Source organism: Rousettus aegyptiacus, unplaced genomic scaffold (assembly GCF_014176215.1).
Source record: "Rousettus aegyptiacus isolate mRouAeg1 unplaced genomic scaffold, mRouAeg1.p scaffold_m13_p_10, whole genome shotgun sequence".
In the NCBI taxonomy this organism is placed as follows: Eukaryota; Metazoa; Chordata; class Mammalia; order Chiroptera; family Pteropodidae; genus Rousettus; species Rousettus aegyptiacus.
The window spans coordinates 93,354,682-93,376,369 of NW_023416285.1; the positions used below are offsets into that span (position 1 = coordinate 93,354,682).

General features: G+C 35.1%; 1 protein-coding gene across 2 annotated transcripts in view; it reads left to right on the forward strand.

Moving 5' to 3' along the window:
• Nucleotides 1–21,688, forward strand: part of USP6NL (USP6 N-terminal like) — a 137,719-nt gene that overhangs the window by 5,715 nt on the left and 110,316 nt on the right. For both annotated transcript variants that reach the window (XM_016133329.2, XM_016133326.2), the window contains exon 2: nt 11,387–11,473. In XM_016133329.2, coding sequence (XP_015988815.2) covers nt 11,470–11,473 — 4 coding nt within the window. In that variant the 5' untranslated portion in view covers nt 11,387–11,469. The remainder of the gene's footprint in view (nt 1–11,386; nt 11,474–21,688) is intronic.

Genomic DNA, 21,688 nt, shown 5'->3' on the forward strand with positions numbered 1-21,688 from the left:
AATGGGGAGCATAAATCCTTTGAAATAAAGTACAGGGAGCTCTGAAACCTTAAACTAGAGAACCAAACTTGGTTTGGAGATGGCAGGGCAAGCTTCCCTAAGGAAGCAACTTGTAAGACCTGAAGGATGAAGAGGGGATAGGAGGGGAAAGGGGGAGGTGGGTGGGACACTTTGAGGGTGAGAAAAGAGCATGTACACATACCCTGAAGCCTAGATGAGAATGCTTGTGTATATTATTAGTGCCTTACATGGCACAAGAGTGACCACAGTTAGTCGCACCATACTCTAATCATCGGAATGAAGTGACTCAATCTTGTTCCGTAGAAAGGAAGTTTGTCTAGTTGACTCTAACCAGGCTAGACCTGGAAATGACTCTCTGCACATTTGGTGTCTGCTGCGGTAACTCTGGCACTCTTACTTGTTGGTTTCCATATCTATAAAACTGGGATTAAATGTTAAAAAAGGATTCTTTGATTTCTTTACAGAGATACTGTATGATATCAGCATAGTATTTTGACTTAATTTTAATTGCATTTTCCCTTGGAAGAGCTTAGACTACCTTATTTAAAATACCTGCTCACAAAATGATAGGGCCAGTCTACCCTACAATAAAGAAAATAGTAAGTGGCAGGTACCTTCATTTGCTTCTAGCAAGAGTGACTGGAGTTTCATGTCTTGTTTGCTTAAGTGCTGTTGGCTCTAAAGAGATTATTGACTTATTCTCTTTTAGAAGTACTAGTGTAGAAAAAGTTACAATTTTATCCTGGGATTTTTTTTTTCACTGAATTATCAAGTACATTAAAAAATATTAGAGTAATGTTTTTCATGAAATAAGTAAAAAGTTATTATTTTAAACTTATTAATGTATCGATTTCAGTTAGTAATGTTATATAGATCAGTAATGACAAATTAATATTTTATTATGGAATTAATGCTGTATTTATAAGCCAGTTGGCTCTGGGCTTTTTGTTCATGTTTCTTTTTGTTTGGGTTTTGGACATTTAAATGCTCATTAGCATATCTGTGATAAGATAAGAAAAGATAAGATGAAATGAGATTTTGAAAAGTTAGTCACAGTGGAAAAAATTTAATAGGTGAAGAGATTGAAATTTATAAAAGTTAGGTGGCTGTGGGGAGCTAGATATTTCTGTGTATTTTGCCAATGCCTATTACAAAAATTAATTTACATACAATAACTATTGACATTAATGTTTAAAAAAATTTTAAATCTGTTTCTTACTTGTTCTATGCTCATTTTCTTTTAGCTTTGTTTTTGATTGATTAAAACATTTATTCTATTTCCTCCTTTTTTATTAGCTTGGGATTATATATTCTTTTACTGTTCCTCTAGTGATTGCCTAAGAAATTCTAAAATATATTCTCAGTTTATCTAAGTATAATATGAATTGGACTTTCCCTTTTTTCCAATAATGCAAAACCTTTAAAACATTAAAGTTATTTATTTGCCTTCCTTTACCTATTTCATTGTTATCACATTTTTAAATGTGTGTGTGTATTTTTTAAATCCTAAAGGTATTTTTCCATTGTTTTATGGTGTTATTCAATTAGACTTACTATATTTTTTTTTTCTCTCATTCCTTCTTGCATTACTGACCTTCTGTTTGAGATAATTTTCTTCTGCTTAAAGACTATCCTTTGGTATTTTCTTTAAAGTGGATCTAGTATTGACAAATTTTCAAACTTTTTCTTGTTGTGAGAATGTTTTTATTTCACCTACTTTCTTGAAAGATACAGTTTGCTACATATAGAATTCTGGATTGGAGGTACGTACGTACATACATACATACATACATACATACATAGTTATATATGAGTTTTTGGAGAAGAGCTTATTCCATAATATTTAGCTTTGTTTCTCTATTGAGAAGTCAGCTGCAGTTTATTGCTTGTTTTTGGTAATTTGTTTCTTTGTCAGGCTATTTTAAAGATTTTCTTATTTTCTTTTGATTTTGGATGATTTTCTCTTTTTTTTCCTTTTCTTGTTTGAGGTATATCTCTTTTGATGCTATGACTTGATGTATTTCATCAGTTTTTTGTAGTTCTCAGCCATTATCTTTTCAAATATTGCTTTTCCACATTCTCTTGCTTAATTTTTCTGGGATGTCAATTAGACACAATGTTGGATCTCACTGAATCCTCTATCTCACCAATCTTCTGTATTTTCTGTTCTTTTGTTTCTTTTTTTTTGTTCTGGATATTTTCTTTTGGACTATATTCCAGTTTACTAAGTCCATCCTCACCTCTGTCTAATCTGCTCTTAAATGTATTCTCTGGGTTCTTAATTCTGGTTATTGTATTTTTCATTCTAAAGTTTCAATTCAATTCTATTTAAACTCTGTTATGTCATATTATAGTTTCTAATTCCCTTTCAAAATTATCAAGCTTTGCACCTATCTTTTTGGACAGAGTACGCATGATAAGGCTATCCCAGGTAGCTACAGGTTTTTTCTGTGGTCTGTTATTTTTCTAGGAGTCTTATCTCTGTGTGTGCCTACTTATCTTTGATTGTGTACTGCAAAAGTATTTCTAGAGATAATTATAGATTTAGGTAAGAATTTTTCTATCGCTTTGCCAGGCACTTAGAATCACCCTTTATCCAAGTCAAGATGTTTTTGGAGAGTCTATTCAAGGGCTGATTTAGTTTACTTCTAGCTTATCCCTTCTTCTGGGATTCCAAAGACTTCAGAAATCTTCCTTGGTGGATCTTGTGCTCTGATATTTTGTCTTCCTGGCTTGCAAGGCTGGCTAAGAGCAGTTTCACCTCTCAGGCACCTCTTTTGATTAGGCAGACATTGCCAAGAGTAAAGAAGCCCCAGGGCACCATGCTCCACATTCGGAATTCCTATTACTTCTTGGACTGTGGCTGGTAATTTCTTGTTATCTTGTTAGCTCTTTGTTACAGCCCCACCCCCTTTAAAATTAAGGTATATATATATATATATATATATATATATATATATATGTAATAACATGCACTATTCTTAAATGTATACCTTGAAGAATTTTTATAAATGTAATTAAGTATATAATCATACCCAGTACAATATATATGAAATTTTTGTCACCCTAGAAAGCTCTTGTCACACTCCTTCCTAATCAGTATCCTCCCCTGCCTTAGGTAACAATTACTCAGTTTTCTAACACCACAGATTAGTTTTATATTTTCTAGTTTTTCAACAAAATGATATCATACAGTATGTACTCTCATGTCCGGCTTCATTCCACATTGTATTGTATCAGTGAGATTTAACTATGTTGTTACATGTAGCAGTAGTGTTTCTTTTTCATTGCCTCAAACGTGTTCCAGTGACACCTAAGAAATCGCCTCAAACCTCAGTGACTTCAATGGCACAACATTTATTTTCCTGACAAATCTGTAGTTTGGCAATGCTTGTCCCTGCTTCATTTGGTTTCAAGCAGGGCTGCTTGAAGGCTGGGCCTAGTATTGTTTGAAGCTTTGCTTACATGTCTGGTGGTTGATGACAGAATACCTTCATGTGGCCTGAGCATGCTCATTATATGGTGGCTGGGTTGCAAGGACAAGCGTCCCACTTACATGTGGTGAGGAGGGGTGGAGTGGAAAGCACATTAGCCAGACAGACACTGTATTACTTCTTAGGACTTGGCCCGGAAGCTTCTGTAATATTACTTCTACTGAAGTCTGTTTTGTGAGGCAGTCGTGAGCCTGCCTGGGTTTAAAGAGATGGGAAATGGATTCTGTCTCCCATTAGAAGTGAGATTCTGGAAGACCATGTAGGACCAGAAATAATGCCATGACCACTGGAAAATACAAGCTGCCACAGTAGTAGGCTAGTACATGAATATATCACGATTTATTTATCTGATCTACTCTTAATAGATATTTGGATTGTTTCCAGTTTTTGGCTAGTATAATAAAGCTGCTATGAACATTCTTATATATGTATTTTGTTGGATATATGCACTCTTCACTTCTGGATACATCCATAGGAACAAAATTATTGAAGAATATATATATATATATATATATATATATATATATATATATATATGAGCTTTAGTAGTGACTGTCAGTTTTCCGAAGTGGTTGTACCAATTTATGCCCTTTGATATTTTTAATAATTTAATAATTTTAATAATTTAAATATATACTTAATATATTTTTTTTATCTAGCTTTTTATTGTCTTCAGGAAGTTGATCAGTAATACCTGGTCTAGATTTGGTAGAAATGCAGGTCTCCTGTCTTGTCTTTTATGTAACTTCTCATGTGTTTGTGTTTTATTTTCCCAGCTAGATGCTTAGTTATTAGAACAGGGACTAGGTAGAAAAGTCGGATTGTGAAGTGATAGACTAATTTTTTAAGCAGCATTTTAGAATATGTATTCAGATTAGTACTAAGGGTAGTTACCATTAGTAGAGTATCTCAATTGCTGAAGAGAAATTTTTGTTTTTATTTTTATTTATTTTTCTTTTTTTCTTTTTCTTTTTTTTTTTTTAGGCAAGGCAACCTTGGTTGATCTCACAGATTGCAAGGACCTCGTCAGCTTACAATCCCTTATTTTTTATGACTACAGCACCTGGTTTTCCTAGGTGGTCTCCTATCCAAGACTAACCAGGCGCAGCCCTGCTTAGCTTCCGAGATTAGATGGAGTCAGGCTTGTTCAGGGTAGCATGGCCGTGGACTAGAAATTTTTGTTTTTAGAAATTGCTTTTGGGGGATAGTGATATCATTATAGCACATTGGTATCAGTTTATATCAAATTTTGTTTCAATTCAACATGTCGTTATCAGTTTTGATTCTAAGCTTTTTCAGACTTGCTTAGGAAAATATTTTTCTATTATGAAAAGTTTTTCTCCATAGTCGATGATTTGCTGTCACTGAGGATTATTGCCAAAAGAATGTCATCTAGGTTATGCACTCAAACTTAGGGTTACCTTTGATTACTTGACTGTTAATCACCACTTTGACTTTTTTTTCCAAATGTCATTTGAATTTGATCTACTTAAAAAAAAACAACAACAACAAAATTTTAGACTAGTTTGTTTCAGTTCATACCTGGTTTACTGCAATAATTTAATTGATAGATCCTTCTTGTGCTAAAGATACTAGAATCTTTCTTAGTTACCCATTGAATTAAAATGAGTTTTTAGGTCATAAATCTTACAATGCTAGAGAGAGAACTTTAAAAACTACATTTCAACTCCTTTGTTTTATATAATAAGACCAAAAAGTGGATCGGTACTAATATATATGTTAAATATATAAGATATGTAATTTACCAAAGCATTTTTTTCCCAAGACAATCTTGAGTGGTAGGCAGTTTGGAAATGTTAACTCTTGTTTTACAAATGAAGAAACTGAGACTCAGAGAAGCGATTCCTAGAGCTGGTTGATGGCAGATCTGCATCATTTATATGTAGGACTTCCTATATGTTGACTGATTTTCTTGCCAAGTCCACAGTCTGCTATCAACTTGCTGAATTACAGTTTTATTGACATCATATATGAATTTTCCTCTCTTCAACTGTAATATGTATGTATTTTTTGGCCCATAAATTTCCTCTTTTTTATTTAATACAGGTTCTTTGCGTGAGATGAGACTCTTCTTGACTCCCGTCTCACTTCAGTTTCCCTCAGTATTTTTGTTTTGAATATTACTGTTAGCACAGGTTGGCTGGGTTATTGTATCTCGAGCCCCTTGAGAAATTTTTGCATTATTGTGTGGCCGAATTGGTATTTGTTGAATGGATGGACAGATACTTTCTTGTGTTTGGAATCTAACTAGATCGAGAATCCATGAAGAAGGGCCTGGAATCAGGTCTGCTTTTCTCTATGTTCCTCCTGGTATCTGCCATAGTGCTTATTACTATAGCCGGCAGCCTGGAATTTTTCACACCTTTTAAATGATGCCAGGTTCTTTAAAATCAGAGATATTGTTGCCTTCATTTTAGCTTTTACCAGTAACTTCTGGCATTATATACAGTTCTGATAGGATGTAGCAAGTGCATTAGGCAAATATAACATGCAAACCAATTATAAGCCACTTTTGAAAGGCTATTCCTCTCTGTAACTGAGATGAATAAGAAGCCTTGGAGAGGATATTTGTTTTCCTAAATTCCTAGAAGTTGACATGTTGACCAGTGTAAAGCTACTAGAATTTGATAAGTCTTTCTGGAAACTTAAATTCTACCTGTAGAAGGGGAAGTTAGATCTCATTCTTATCTAATGCTTCATTAACATACCATGTGTAAACAAACTGAGGAAACCAAACAGATTTCTCATTTTGCCCATCTCTTCTCTGATTTTATTAGCAGGAAGTACTTTGTTGATTTAGTGAAAAGGATAAACAAACATCCTTTCACTCTAGCAATGATAGATTTGCTTTACTTCTCTAGAGCTGGGAAAATACTTAAAGCTGTAGGAGTTTAGCATTGTGTATCAGGGGTAAATATTGCAGGGGATATAAAGAGAATTTTTTTATATAGAAAACTCAAGAATTGTGAAAGTACAGTGGTGAGACCTTTCATGTCAATGAATAATGACTTTGATATTAACTAAAGTTATTTCTTTATCTGGAATGAGAATACATTACCTAGGATTCTTCCCTGACATGTGTATTTGAACTAGTGGACTGTGAACCTGAATTAAGAAAGGAAGGTACTAGAATCACTGTGATGTCAGTTCCCTGGGGAAAGAGTCTTTATTTTATTCATGGCTGTGTCTGCAGAGCCTAGAACACTGACTGGCTCATAATAGCCTCTTAGTAAATATTTATTGACTGAATAATAAATTTGTATATAATCATTTAAGTATTGGTTTGCAAGCCTTTGAGGAAATAAACTTAATTTGTTTGAGGCATCATTTCTAATTACTTTTTGCTGATTATGAAATGGTCTCATAAAGCACAGTGTAGCGCATTAATTTGTCAAATTTCTTTGAGACACTTTGAAATAATGCATGATTGTTTGTTACATGTAAATCAACTACAGTTCATTTAGTCAGTCTCTTATTATTGGACATTATAATTTTTTTGCTGTTACAATTAATGCTTCAATGAAGAAAATTTTCTTAAGCTTTTTCTTGAGATGGCACTTCAACAAATAGCAATCTAGAAAAACAAGATTTAGGAATTTCTACCAGAAAATGAACTTGGATTACAAAACTGTGAAGTGAGGTCAGAAGCCTCAGTGATCAGATAGCTGAGATCAGACAGCACAAATGATACAACTCTTCGGGCGGGCCAGCTACTTCTACCTGCGGGTAATGTGTAATCATCAGTCTTTCACAGTACAGTTCTCTTGCGATTTGTAGTGGAACTGGCTATCGCTTGTATTTGTCTTTTACTTTTAAAGAATAAATGGGTCTCTACAACCGTTTCTTCTTAATAAGGACTTAAAGATTACAAATGCATTTCATTCCTTTATACATGTAGTTACATATATTGTGTTACTTTTATTTATAATCATTTCATTGCTGAATTTTGTTGGAAAATTTTTTCTTTTTCATATTATAAAATATTACTTATACTAGACTATATGTAATACATTTTACATAAGGTCTAATATAATGATGTCCATGCTATCCCTTCCCTTAGCTTGAGTGACAGACCATTACTCATACCTCTTGGATCACATCTCTTTCCTACTGTTCTTCCATCTTACTACTATCCTGAGGAAATTGGCAGCCTCAACTCTGGGGTTTAGTATTCTCTTGCTTTTCTGTATAGTTGTATTACATATATGTCATAATTTTACGTTTTTTGGAACTTTATATAAATGGTATTATACATTGTGTGTATGTATGTGTGTATATGTGTATATATCTACATATACACACACTTAGTAAAGTATTTTAGTTAAATTAAAACTTACAAATTTAATTTGTGTTTAAAGTTAAATATTTTTACCCTCTGTGTTAGTCATCTTTTGCTGTATTAATGCTGTGTAACAACTCACTGCTAAATTTCAGTGGTGTACCATGATGAACATTTAATTCTAGCTCACAGGTTTGGCAGTCTGCTGGGTGGGCTGGAGTTGGCTGGGTTTGGCTACAAGCTGTGTTTTGGATTCAGTTATGTGCCAGGTATCTACTCGTTCTGAGACCAGCAACTAGCTACCTCGGTTGCAGTAGAAGAGAGCAAGTGAACACAAACTTAGTGCTCTTAATTAAAGCCACTAATTAGAACTGGTACAGTGTCAGTTTACCCACATTCCGAAATTCATATGGTCAGACCCCAAAGTCCTTCAGGTGAGGAGTATGCGCCACCCCCAAGAAAGCCATGGCAATGTCAGCGAGTTAAGGAGGACATACGAACAGAAGATAGTGTTTGCCACACCTTCCTTCTGAATAATAGCATACGAAACTTGGAATATTTCCATTCTTAGAATACATGCTGTTTTGTTCGTTTTTTGGGTTTTTTTTTGTAACTCCTAATTTATAAATTATACCTCTAATATTTGTTTGAATTCACTCACATTTACAGTTTTCTTTTCTGTAATTTAGACCATTTTTTCGGTGTCATTTTCCATCTTTGTAGACTATAGTTTTAGAAATATCCTTAGTGAAAATATGTTTACAGTATATTCCTCCAGTTTGTTTCTGAAGTTTTCTTTATTTTATTCTTTTTCTTAGAAAAATAGCTAAGTTGGGTATTTAATTATAGCTTAACAGTTATTTTAGAACTTCGAGAATACTATTCTAGTATCTTCTGGCATCCATTGCTGCAGTTGATAAATCAGGTGTCAAGTCTAATTATCCCTTTGTAAGCATCCTGTCTTTTGTTTCTGGTTGCTTTCATTAACAGTAGACTTTATGCATCTGTGGTTATATGATGATAGTATATGTTATGGTTTATAATTCTATTTAAGTTTTAAAATAATCGAAATTGGGTCTGCTGAGCTAGTTCTAGAATACATTATCTCAATGTTATAAAAACCAGAAATGCTTTTAGATACTTCCATAGATTTTAATTATCTAAAAGTGGCAGAAGTTATGTTTAGGCCATGTTTACTGCCTGTAATAAAGAAAAAGATGGTAGCGCTGCATTCCTTTTAACTAGATCCGGAGTTCCCTGTCAGCTTGGACTATCCCGAGGCCTGCTGTAGCCTTACCATTCTTGCATGTCAATTTTTGTCACAAAAGTTGGAGGAGTCACTTGAATAAGAATATGAGAATGAGAATAAGCAGCAATGGCTCAAGTTTGTGGAAGATAAGTTTAAGGGCTAAATTTTGCAGAAATACCCCTATATACCATTTATGTGGAATTGTGGAGTTAAAACAAATTACTTTTCCCTCTTGGATGGTGTGAAAACCAGCAAGTCAGATTTTTCTTCTTTCTTCCTTGTTTGTCCAGTGGAAGGGAATAGCATTTAGGGGCATAGAAAGGGAATGTAAAAATTTTACCTTCTGTGCCACTGAACTGCCTAATTGCTTGAGTTGGGAGAGAATTGGTAGACAGCCTACTCTGAAAGTAGATGGGAAGATCTACATGTCAAAGCTGTGACTGGCATAAAGAATCTTGAAAAGCGACTTGAATTGTAGGAAACTTAAAAATACGGTTTCTAAGAATTACTCCATGACATTTTACATTAATTCAAGTCATGCATTGTTGTATATTTGTAAAAAACATTTCCCGCCTTCCCGATGTTTTCGAGGTTACTATTTTTAGTGCTGAGAAAACTCTTGATATCTTAGGAACTCCTACCCTTGAATAAATATTTATTTGGCAATTTACAGTTATGGCGAGAGGGGTGCTTAGTACAAGTAATTTGATGTTGCCTCCTAGGAATTTTAAATTTAAGATAAAAAACTTTGATGTAAACATGAACAAAGAGAAAAGTCCTTGGGCAAAGAGACAAGGCTGTACAAGTGAAAGTGAACGAACTCCTGGGTCCTCTGTGAACGTTTACTCCGCTCCGCGTGTCTGTGACCTCGGATCGTCGCCCCATGCCGTCATTCGGCACGCTCAGGAGCCAGCGTGTGCAGCCTCGTAGTTCCCTGGGAGGGCCGACGAATCTAATAGGCTCAGGGACGCACCGTTCAGAATGTGTATTTACAGTGAGAAACCTTCATCACATGTTCAAAACTAACATGCAGATCACATGTTTTAAATTTTTCCATATAACTTCTCATTTCCTTTGGGATAACTGGCTTATCTGGAAATGAAAATCAGTTCATAGTATCTACTGCATAAAGAAGAAAGCCTGTGGGATGGGGGTTGGGTGATTACGTGGCAGCACTGTGATTATGTGCCACTGCTAATTACAGTATATGAGCCATGCTGTGCATACAGTTTTCAGTTTGCAAATGTATAATTCTCACGTATATTAACACGACATGAGTAAAGTATGTGTAGATGGGGCAAACATTATTTCTTCAAAAAAATTCACCCTAACTTTAATGTTTCATAAGCGGAGATCCTTATCCTTGGTATTATGCTATTTTCTTAACTAATTTAGACAATAAAGTAACTATCACTTCTGGTGATTGCAAGAAGTAGCTTATCAGTTTATGAAGGAATATTCACATAAGGTAACACATGTAAATTTTGTAGTGAATCTTATTTTAACTGTGGAATTTTAGATGTTAGATTCGGGGAGGTATTTATACATCGGTGGTTATAATTAAATGTAGCATTAGTATTTATGCCTCCTTTAAAAATGTATTAATCAAGAGAAAAAGATTTATAATGCAAATCTTAGCAAATGGTTAAGTTTGTATTTGTAGTAATATAGGGTAATGCTTTATGCTATACTGAAGTGAAAAGAACCAAATACAAAATTTTATATACTGTATTTTTAAAATTTCTTGAAAGGAAACATGCCCCAAATGATTGCATAGATGTAGTGGCATTGTGTTGTGAGAGATTTTTTCCTCTACTTTACTGTTGTTTCCAATTTTTTGAAAACAATAAAACCACATTACTTTTATAGTGGGGAGATTGCCCATTAGAGAAAGTCTGTAGCAGTGACTTTGGTGGTCCTCATTTGATGGTGTATATAAATCACTTATCTGTAATCAAAATAAATTTAGCAGGTGTGATATGCTGTATTTACCATGGGTAGTGTGCTTCTTTCTATGACTTATTTATTTGGGAATGGGGGAGGGAATAAGTTTTTAGTAACTGAAGACAAAGGATACCTTAAGTGTCTGTGTGGTAATCACTTTATACATTTTATTTACTTTCGAAGTAACTTCTTACAGACAAAGGAAAATGGAATCATGATATTCTTATGATTGATTGGTCATTTTTTATATTTAGATGATGCCAAGGGGTTCTTTTGGAAATAGAATTTGAAACTAAATTATTTTCATTTCCTTTTAGAAAACTTAATTTCAAATGCCTTTAGAAAACATGATTTTTTTTCTCTTTGTTTTCTGACTAGGACATGTATTCCTCTGAGAAACCTTGGACAGCAGATTTTGGTTTAATATCTGATTGGGACAGCATACAGAGACCTTTCCAGTCATGAGTAAGTGTCCTTCATTTCATCTCAGTGGTCTCGGGAGCATTCGCAATGCTGTGCTTAAAAAACGAAATTGTTACTGGACAAATTGGAATTATGTCACCGCATCAGAGATTGGATAATCTGGTTCAGCACAGTTCTGTGTACTTCTCTCTGTTTAAGCAAGGAGATACTTTTTGAAGTTATATTTATTCTCAGAAGTTAGACGTGGGGAGACAATCTGTGTCATTAGCTTCCTGGCTGATTTATAGTTCTGTTATCTAAAATTTTCTATTGACTGGTCATTGGAAAATGACTCATTAGAAATATGGAGAGCGAAAATTGCAGTTGACTATAATTGGCAGAGGTTTTATTGTATGAAATTTGATCATTGTTTAAATGAGTTAACATTATGTTTAATCAAAAAAAAAGAAAAGAAAAAAGAAGGTCCTTGGTGGAACAAGGAACCAAGTTTAGCCTGTAGGCTTAGCAAATTTGATAAAGATTTTATCTTCTCAGTTGTATGTGTAATATTTTCTGTCATTTCTATCCACTCTGCTTATGAACAGAATTGGATTTTACTATTTTTTTCTGTTTACTTTCAGAGTGAGGGAAGAGTTAAGATTTTACTCTCATAATCCTTTGTTAGCTTTGATGTACTTTAAAAAAAGTACAGCTTTTTTGATTATGAAAACTTTGGGATGGAGTGAGCATTTCCTTATTGGAATATAGTATCAGAGCATTTAAAAATTTTCACATTCATATTGATTATATTTACTTTAATATGAACAGGGTAAGTTTTCTTATCAAACAATTTAAATAATTAGGCATTTAATTAATGAAAAAGAAGCTGTTGTTATTTTGGAATCTTTGAGTGCTTTCTACTAAAAATATTGCAAGAAGTGGTCTTTGATTTTCGAGACTTTTCAGTGGTGTACTGTAGTAAACAAGGATAGTTGCTGGATGAGTTCAAATCTAGATTAAGAAGGAAGCAGCTTTTATTATTCCAGCTCCATTCATGGTATACCGTGAGAATATTTGTGGGAATGCTCATCTAATGTGAACTGCCAACTCTAGTAACGGTGGTGATAAGTTCCTGAAAACTAAGAGAAAAATGCTACACCTTTTAACTTAAAAATGCTTACGTTTTTGAAAGTGAACTAGATTTTGTTCTACTTTATAACTTAGTGTTCTGTTAGCATCACTGCTACAAGTGGCGAGTTCTTCGAGGACAGGTACCACCTTTCTTTCCTTTTTGAATCTCAGTGTTGAACAGTGTCTTGTGTACAGCTGCCCCTAAGAACTCAGAGCCGTGCGGGAACGAAAGGAGAGGGACGATGGCTTGTTAGGCAACTAATAAGAAGTAGCCGAACCTTTACAACTTCTTACTTGTAAATTGCATTGGCTTTATTTTATTTGCAAGATTTTTAATTTTTTTTTTTTTAATTCTCTAGTTCTTTTCTTATTCCTGTTTGTTTTTATTTAAAAAAATTTCCAACTCTTTGTTATTCCTTTATCTCATTCTGGATCTTTTACGTGTTTATTTTAAAGTTTTTTTTTTTTTCAGATAGATGGTTTATTTTGTTATTTTGTCTACATTGAATTTATGTTGTGATTGTTGATGTTGTCAGTGTTTTCATCATGTTCTGTACTTTTGCAGGCACATTCCGATGGGAATTTTTTCCTTTCTCAGGTTTCTTACACCCTCTCGCGCTCTCTGTGTCTCTGCTGTGGTTTTCCCTGCTGATCTAGCAGCTTTGCACTTATCTCTTGTCTGGCTTTGGAGTTCCCAGGTCAGAATCGGGTCCTGTGTTAGTGGTCCAGCCCCTCCCCCACGATGGTCGGGGATATCACAGATTCCGTAATTGAGAGCTGACGTTAGGTCTGCATCTTCCTAAGCTGTAGCCTCAGTGCAGGTAGCACAGGGTTTTTTCAGTCTAGTTTCATAATCGAGGCGGAGTGCGTCCCCTGTTTCTGGTTGTAACCAGAGCCTGCTACCAACCCTGCTTTACAGGGACCCTTTATTTACAATTACCCTGTAGGAGCAACTTCCTGCTGACTTTTCCTGCTTTGGGGCCCAGAGCCCCACAGATGTCCTGGCTTTAGCTTGGCTCATACTTTGTGTTCCTGTTAGATTTCCAGTCCATAGAGATGTTTAATATGTTTTGGGGCATATATTTTGGAAGTTCTCTGTTTGTTGTAAAGACGGGGAAGCCACAAAGAATGAACATTGCCACTGGAGCTTAACCACTGATGTTACAATAAAGTCCAAAGTCCTTACTTCACACTGAAATTTTTTTAAAACATCAGCTTCTGCTTAGTTCCCTAGTTCCTAGTGTTCCTCTCTGTTACGCTCGCACCATTTCGCTTGCAGGCGAGCCCCTACGCTTCCTCTCCATAGCACTCTGCTCGCTACCATGCTGTATGAAAATCGCCTGTTTGTTCTTATCTGTGAGAACAGCAAAGACTTTTATTCCTGGTATTCACTCTGTTCCTGGCACTTAGTGGTGTTCGATAAATAGGGTATAGATTTGAATGTTCCTAAGTATATAGTAGCTATTCCATGTATTGTTATTTTCTGAAAATTTGAGCTATTCCTATAAAAAGAGAGAAAGACGGAGGGCTGCAGTGGGGAGAGAGAGAGGAGGAGGGAGGAAGGGAGGGGGGAGAGAGAAAGAGAGAGAGAGAGAGAGAATGTGTGTGTGTGTGTGTGTGTGTGTGTGTGTGTGGCATTGGATGAAGCATTCCTAGTAGGTGGAGCTGGTGTGAGAGACATGAAAGTTTGACTACGCATGGATGTCACCAAGCAGTTGAACGTCCTGGAGCACAGAGATGGGGAAGGGAGACCGTGAGAGATACAGCCAGGGAAGATGAAATCAGGGTCCGGCAAATACATCCCAGGGAGTTTGGACTTTATGCTGTAGGGCTTAAGGAATCATTAAAGGAATTAAAGGATTACTGTTAGGGAAGCGATTTAAGATTTCATTCTGGAAAAATTATTCTGACAAATAGACGTTTTTGTTAGATGTAAATTAAAAAGATCGGTTATAGGCAATATTTGTCTTTTATAGTTTATTTGTCTTTTATAGCTTTGTTCTTAGTTTTCAGTTCTTTCAAGTTTCCTTCAAAATATACTTTGAGCTCTTTCTTTTTTTCTTTTTCTTTTTTGCCAAGTTAATGATTTTTGTCTAGAGATGAAAATCATTCTTGACAAGTAGACCACGTAACCATAGGTTAGGGAGTGTTGTGGTTACATTATGCTGCAGTTTTTAGAGGGTGGGAACTGAGTATATCAGAGTTCCCTTTTTAGAAAAAATATTGGAGAAGCATGGTATATCTTAAAAAAATAGGAAGATGAGACATTAAAGTCTAGATAGAATTTTTGAACCTAGATTTGGGTGATACTGATGGGTAACTGAAAGTTTTTCAGTATTTCCCTAGAGATTAGAAGAAAAGTCAGATAGTTATACAGCTGGGAGGATTTATCTGTGCAGGATTTCCTAGCCCTTCCCATGTCATGAACTGCATAGGACATGGCTGTAATGTTATAGCATGTGGGTAACTTGGAAATGTTTGCAGGCCAGGGTGCCACATGTGCCCCACTGCCCTGGAAGCTAAGGAGATCAGTTTCTCCACACCCTGAGGCACTGGTTGGGATGCCCCAAGCAGATAAGGCCTAGAGAATTTGTCAAATGCTTTAAGGTGTTTTTCAGCTCCTTGTCTAGATCTTCATAAACTCTGAGGAGGAATATTTGTCTTTTGGAAAATGTATTATATGATGCTACTATGACGTTGTGCATTTCATTGTGCATTGTTAACTTCATTACAATCTACAAAAAGTGTTTTGATTTTCGTTACTTAAACTGTTCTTGTGTTTGTATTTGCATGTTTTGCAGTGTTGAACATTTATCAGATTTGTTCAAAATTCTGTTTTATGAGACAATGCCGAAGATGAAATAAAGTTGTTATATTTAAACTGTGGCTGTAATTTTAAATTGATCTCTTAGATCTTTATACAACAAGAATAGTTCATGTAATGCCAAAGAGTTTCTAGATGATTATTTCCATGGAATATGTTAAAGACAAAAAAAAAAAAAAAAAAAAAAAGAAGCCAAAAATAGCACCAACAAAGAAAAGTGATTATTTAGGGTACTCCTTAGTTTTCTATTCATAAGTTTTAAGTTAAAAAATATAAAGCCTATCTGCTCTATTTAAAATTTTAATCTTTACTTCTGTATTTTATTTCATGTTCTTCAGTAAAGTTTTGTTCTTTAACTAATTACATGTCATGTTTTTTTTTTTTTTTTTTTTTCCTAAGAGAGTCTTCTAGATCTTAACTGTCTTTTGATTGGACAGTCCAGGAGTCAATCTGTTTTGTTGGAGTGTTTAACCCTGCTTCTTGGAGTGAATTTTTTTGAGGTCACTTCTGAATATAAAATGTTTCTCATTTATCTGAAGAAAAGTAATGGCAGTGGATAATTTGGGATGTAATGTATTTGTGGCTTTCCAGGAGAGAGAAAAAGCCTCTCATTCTGTGGAGCAGTAGCCTAAGAGTTCATGCCAAAGTGAAGAACAATTTGTTTTAACTTTGTCAGAGCAGGCAGTATTATAAATAATTGAATAGATTGATAATCCCTTAGTGGTGGTGGAAGGATTCTTTTGAGTCATACTAAATAGGAAAATCTCCCCACCAGTAATATAAGACTTTCCCTAAGTATTGGCTAAAACTTCTCTCTAGGACAATAGCCTATCTAGATATATATCCCGTTTTATTGAATAGTTGTATACCTCAGAAGTTGGGCAGAAGGTAAAGAAAACTTATATTGAATTGTTTTGAATTGTATTTTAAATAGCGGCATGGCTGTGTTTAATGGAATTTTGCAAGAAATTCTCTTGTAAAGTATAACAAGTATCCATTTGCTACGTTAAGACTCATTTATGTTTGATAAATTTAAATTTTGGAATATAAAGTTTAAATGTCAGCCATTCCTAAAGTGGATATGTAATCAGTGATTCTTGGTGGTAGTGGTGGGAGGGTGAATTTGGAAATGTATGGAGACTTTTTGGTTGTCACAGTTACTGGGGGAACCTACTACCATTTAGGGCAAGGCGGGGCAGAGTGTAGAGTCCCTCTTGAGAGATACTGTGTATCTCCTATCAGAATTGAGGCAGCAGTAAAGTGTAGTAGATAAGGTGATAAAGAATGCAGCAAAAATTGCTTTCAGAAAATTTACTAGATCAGTTTCTTAGTTTAAGCACTTCATTGTGTTAATACTGACCATTTAAAATGGAATATACTTTGCTTTAAGCTAATTTATCTTTTTGACCACTTGCAGAAAAGTGAGTAAACCTTAGTTTGATACTACAGGGAATTAAATGTAAATTTAATGTAGCATTTCTATAGAGTATATTCAGTTATAGTATTTTTTAAGTTCTTGTTAGGAGATAGTTTGCATTATTTTGTATCTTCTTGTTTCGGTATTTTTCAAACTTACGACAAAAAGAAAAGTAAAAATAGTACCGAAAATGATTCCCTAGACACCTTTTACCAAGCTTTACAAATTGTATTTTGTCCATTTGAAATTCTCTTTTGTCCATTTGATAGTCCCTTCCCACCCCTCTCTTACTCTTTCTCTCACACGCATACCCTTAAATCTCTCTATAAAAGAAATTGATTTATAATTAAACAAAACATTTTCTGTGAAAATCATTTGTTTTTATTAAAAGTCATTTAAATTCTTTGTATAAATGTAAATTACTGTAGTATTATAATCTCAGCAAAGCTTCTAAATTACTTTTTCTACTTAAATCTTAAATTTTCAAACCGTTTACCTAATATTATACTATTGTTCTGAAGCCACATTATTTACATAGCTGTCATATGCCTGTCATTGACATTTTTGTTTTAGATCTACAACATATTGCATAAGATAAACTTGGTATGTAAGTCAACTTCAATTAAAATTGTTTAGTACAACACAAACCAGGGGGTCCAAAGGACCTTTTTATTGTAGTTTATAAAGATACACTGTTCTTAGGGGAACTCTACAATTCCCTTCGGAGAGATTTAGTTGTCCAATGGCAATCTTCTTCAAGTTCCCAGAGTCCCAGAGACCTAGGTTGGCTTTGCCATTCGCTAGCCACATTGTATATGGTCGGTGGCTCAACTTCTCAAATGTGTCCCCCTTGTTATGTTCTAACAAATGCAAAGGTAGGTAGGATCTGTTTGCTTGTGGTAAGTTTTTATGTAAACTTGGGAGTTGGTCTTGTGGCAATAACTTTGTTATTTTCTTCGTGCGCTATGTAAATGTAGTGCAGTGTGGCCTGCTGTGTATGAGGAGAGGAGGAACTAGGTGTTGTTACCAGTGTTGGAAGAACATGCCAAATTTGTTTACTTGTGACAATTACGGTACAACACAATTTGAATTTGATTTTCAAACATGGTTGAATTTGTGGTTTTAACCACAATAATACAAGTTTACATGCTAAACGATTGATTCAGACTTATGATTATTAGGATGTGTTTCACTGGCATGCTTTATTATCAGAAATGTCATTTCTGGTGGTAGAAAAAACCTAGACTCTGTGTAAGAGGGTTTCCTACTGCTAAGGGGCAATCTCCATCGCTGTTGGAGTCTGTCCTTTGATAAGGAAAGGTGCTTCTCCATTGCCATGGGGGTGGCACCCATCTTTGTTCCCGATACCACTCATGGAAGCAGTAGGGCCGTTGTGATTTTTTTTTTTTTAAATCAACTATAGACCTTTTATAGACCCTTCGTACCTATGTGTACCTATAGATGTATGTAGCTGTGAGTATGTGAAACTTTGGAAGGAAAAAGACAGCCCCCGAACTTTCCAGCTGCCCCAAACTGACTTTGTTAAAAGGAACTTAGATCCAAAAGATTCCTTAATAAAAGTATCTCCGCACTTACGAGAGCTACTTAAAAATGTTTGATTTGTGTTATAAAAGTAGGATCATGACTCTGTTTTCCTTTAAAATGAGATGTAAAGCAGGCATCAGAGCTTTTGATCTCGCCGGACAGGTGTGCTCTCAGGCTCCGTGCTGATGGAGTAGCAGTGTCTCCATCTGCGGTCTTCCTCCTTAAGTCATTTTCTGTCTTTGATGAGCGTGTATCTTCTCAGCAGGTGAAATTCTTCCTCCAGTGTCATGAGATTCTATCTCTTCTTCCCCACCGGTCCACCTTTATTCTTTCAATAGGGTCAATTCTTTATTTTGTGTTTTAAATTTCTGAATATGTACTTAAAAAAGATTAGCCATTATTTATTTATTTTGGAACCATTTGAGACTAGGCTACATTTATCATCTTCCTCTACCCATTTTATATTTCAGTGCATAGTTCTAAAGAACAGAGTATTCTCTTATGTAACCACAGTAAAATTATTATATAGCTAAATATGTTTACGTAGTTACAATCCTTTCTCTGCTGTTGGCAGTTTCCTCAATAATGTCTTTTATAGCAGTTTTGTGTGTCCGGTACAGGATCCAACTGAGCGTTATTTACGCATTGTGTTTAGTTGTCAAGTTTTTAATTCTCCTCTAATCCGGAACAGTTCCTTTTCTTTCACAATACGGTGCTCTTGAAGAACGCAGACCAGTTCGTCTATAGTGTCCCTCAGGTTAGGATCATCTGAGGCTTCCTCTAAGGAGACCTGTCCTAACATGTGACTGGTTTGGGGGCATTCCTTCAGGAAGTCTGTCTGGAAGGGAAAGGAAGGCTGCCTGGTGCTCTCTCGATTTCCTTCCCATTTAGTTCTAACAGAAAAACTTCCTTCCTCCTTAATTGCAATAGGATTCCAATTTCTTGCATAAGAACAGGATTTATTGTTCTGCTTTACTAGTTTCTATTTTGCCTTTATTACAAAGTCTTGAGAGAAATGGCAATGAAATATTTTCTTGAGTATGAGATGACCCTGAAAGGAGACAGTTGGCTTTTATCAAGAGAAATCTCCTTTTGCACAGTTGCTGTTTTGAATGATCTTGACAGAAATCTCAACGTGTTGAACAAATACTGTGAAGGCATAAGGTATAAGCACTATTGAATTGTTTATAACAATAAACTAGTTCTTCATTTATAAGTTGAGATTGCTTCACTAAAGATTAGCCTTTTTCATAACCTGATGCCTCTTGGTCTTTGTCCTAATACATTTTCTTTAGCTGAAAATAGAATAAATGAACATATCAAATCTCTGATTCTCATTAGGTTTTAGAGATTTATGGGGTATATTAGATTTTAATGTGAAATGTCAGGATACTTACTATCTATAGTTTTGACTTAAAAATTTAATAATTGCAAGATGTATCGAAAACTAGAAAATTTACTTGGGATATTGCAAAGTATAAGAGATTCACATGTTGCTTTTCAGATAACTTTGAGACACATAATGATATAAATTAATCTTTAAAAATGTTTTATGGGTGGTCTTTGAGTCTGATTTTAAGACAAATTTAAAGGAAGAAAGAGATTATATGACTTCGAATAAATAGCACTGTTTTTATTTTAGTACTAACAGCTCCTTATTGAGCACCTCCGTGTGTGCTGATGCTGTGCTGGTCTTTGGGGATATAGACAGGATCGAGACAGACATGGCCCTTGTCATAGAGCACAGACCTTGTGGGGAAGGCAGATGTTGCCCAAGTCGCATGTCTTATTAATACAAAAGAGGAAGTGCAGGAGTCTTCAGGGGCAAGCGACCTGACCCGCAGCGAGGGCAGGGAGGCCCCCATCGGGAATCCTATTCCAGCTGAGGCCCAGCTAAGTACCGAGGGAGAGGGAGAGGGGTCTCAACGTAAGTCAAGATCTGGAGTTCGGAAATTGAGATAAAGATGAAGAAATTAAGGAAAATTCAGCATTGGTAGAAGTAGGCTGTTGGAGCGGGGGATTAAGGTTGTAACTTTAAACACCCCACTGTTGTCTCCATTTTATACTTTATTATACTTACTCTAATCTAAACTAATTTATGTTTTAAAAGTATAACCCTAATAGTAAAACAAATACATTCTGGAAACAGGGGAGAAAAGGTATTGTAACCCCGCTGCATTAAAGCAGCTGTTCGCTGTTTCGTTTGTGACCCTCTGGTGTCGTCCAGAGAGTATACATTTTTATATGATTGCATTCATAGTTCGTATTCAGTTTTATATGTTGATTTATAACATTGTATTGTGTTTAGACAGTTATATTTCTGTAATTATTTTTTATAATTAGAGTTCATAATGGTATTCCTTCAAGATAATGATGCATCATTTCCCTATTTTTTTGGTTATTTATGACTGTTCAATTTCTAAAAAATATTTGCAGAATGAATTTCACTGGTGAATTTATCCTTTTTCTTAAACCAACTAACCAGAATTAATCACTTAGGCTAGAGTTAATAGTATGGAAATGTTTTCGCCCGTGTCTTCTTGTCTTCCTTAAAAGAGGGCAGAGGGGGTGAGGGCAGGGACTAGAAGCAGTCCCTCCTTGGATACCTGTGGGACTGTGGTTAAATTTTGGGGGAGTCAAAAGTTACACATGGATTTTCAACTGCATGGGGGTAGGCTCCCCTAACTCCCCATGTTATTCAAGGGTCAACTATACTATGTATGGCCTTCAGTTCACACTGACTTTCCGCTTAAGGGTACATTCTCCTGCTATCCTGTACTTGTAGGAGTCATCTCAATTGTAATTCAATAATTAATTAGGTAATTATGTCTTCTTTTGGTAGAATGGAAAGAAGTTGATCACCCCTGTAATAATTCACAACTAGCACTGTACCTACTTGGTGCCTACTAGACATTGTACATGCTAGATGCTTAATATATTTTGTATGGATAAACAAGTTTGATTGCCTTAAAATGCACTTATGGTATGCAATCAGTACATTAAGAATTTTGAGATGTTGTGAAGACACATTGGGATAATATAATTTTATTTCCCATTTTTGTGAAACATATTTCACACATATTTATAACAGTTTCCACTGAGTTACAGAGTTGAGAAGTTTCTTGGTTGCTTTTTATAAGCAAAATGAATTGCTCTTTCATAAAATATTTTGAAAGTAAAAACTGGTTTTGAGAGAACTGCTAACTTTACTCAGGTACTTTTGTTCACAAATAGTTGAGATTATGTGAAAGAAGGTTGACGTTGTCATTCATAAACACATATTCTGTGGCTCTCTTCACACCCTACATTTCAGGACATTTAACCTTCATATCATCTTTGTTTTGTTTTACTTTTTTTTCTA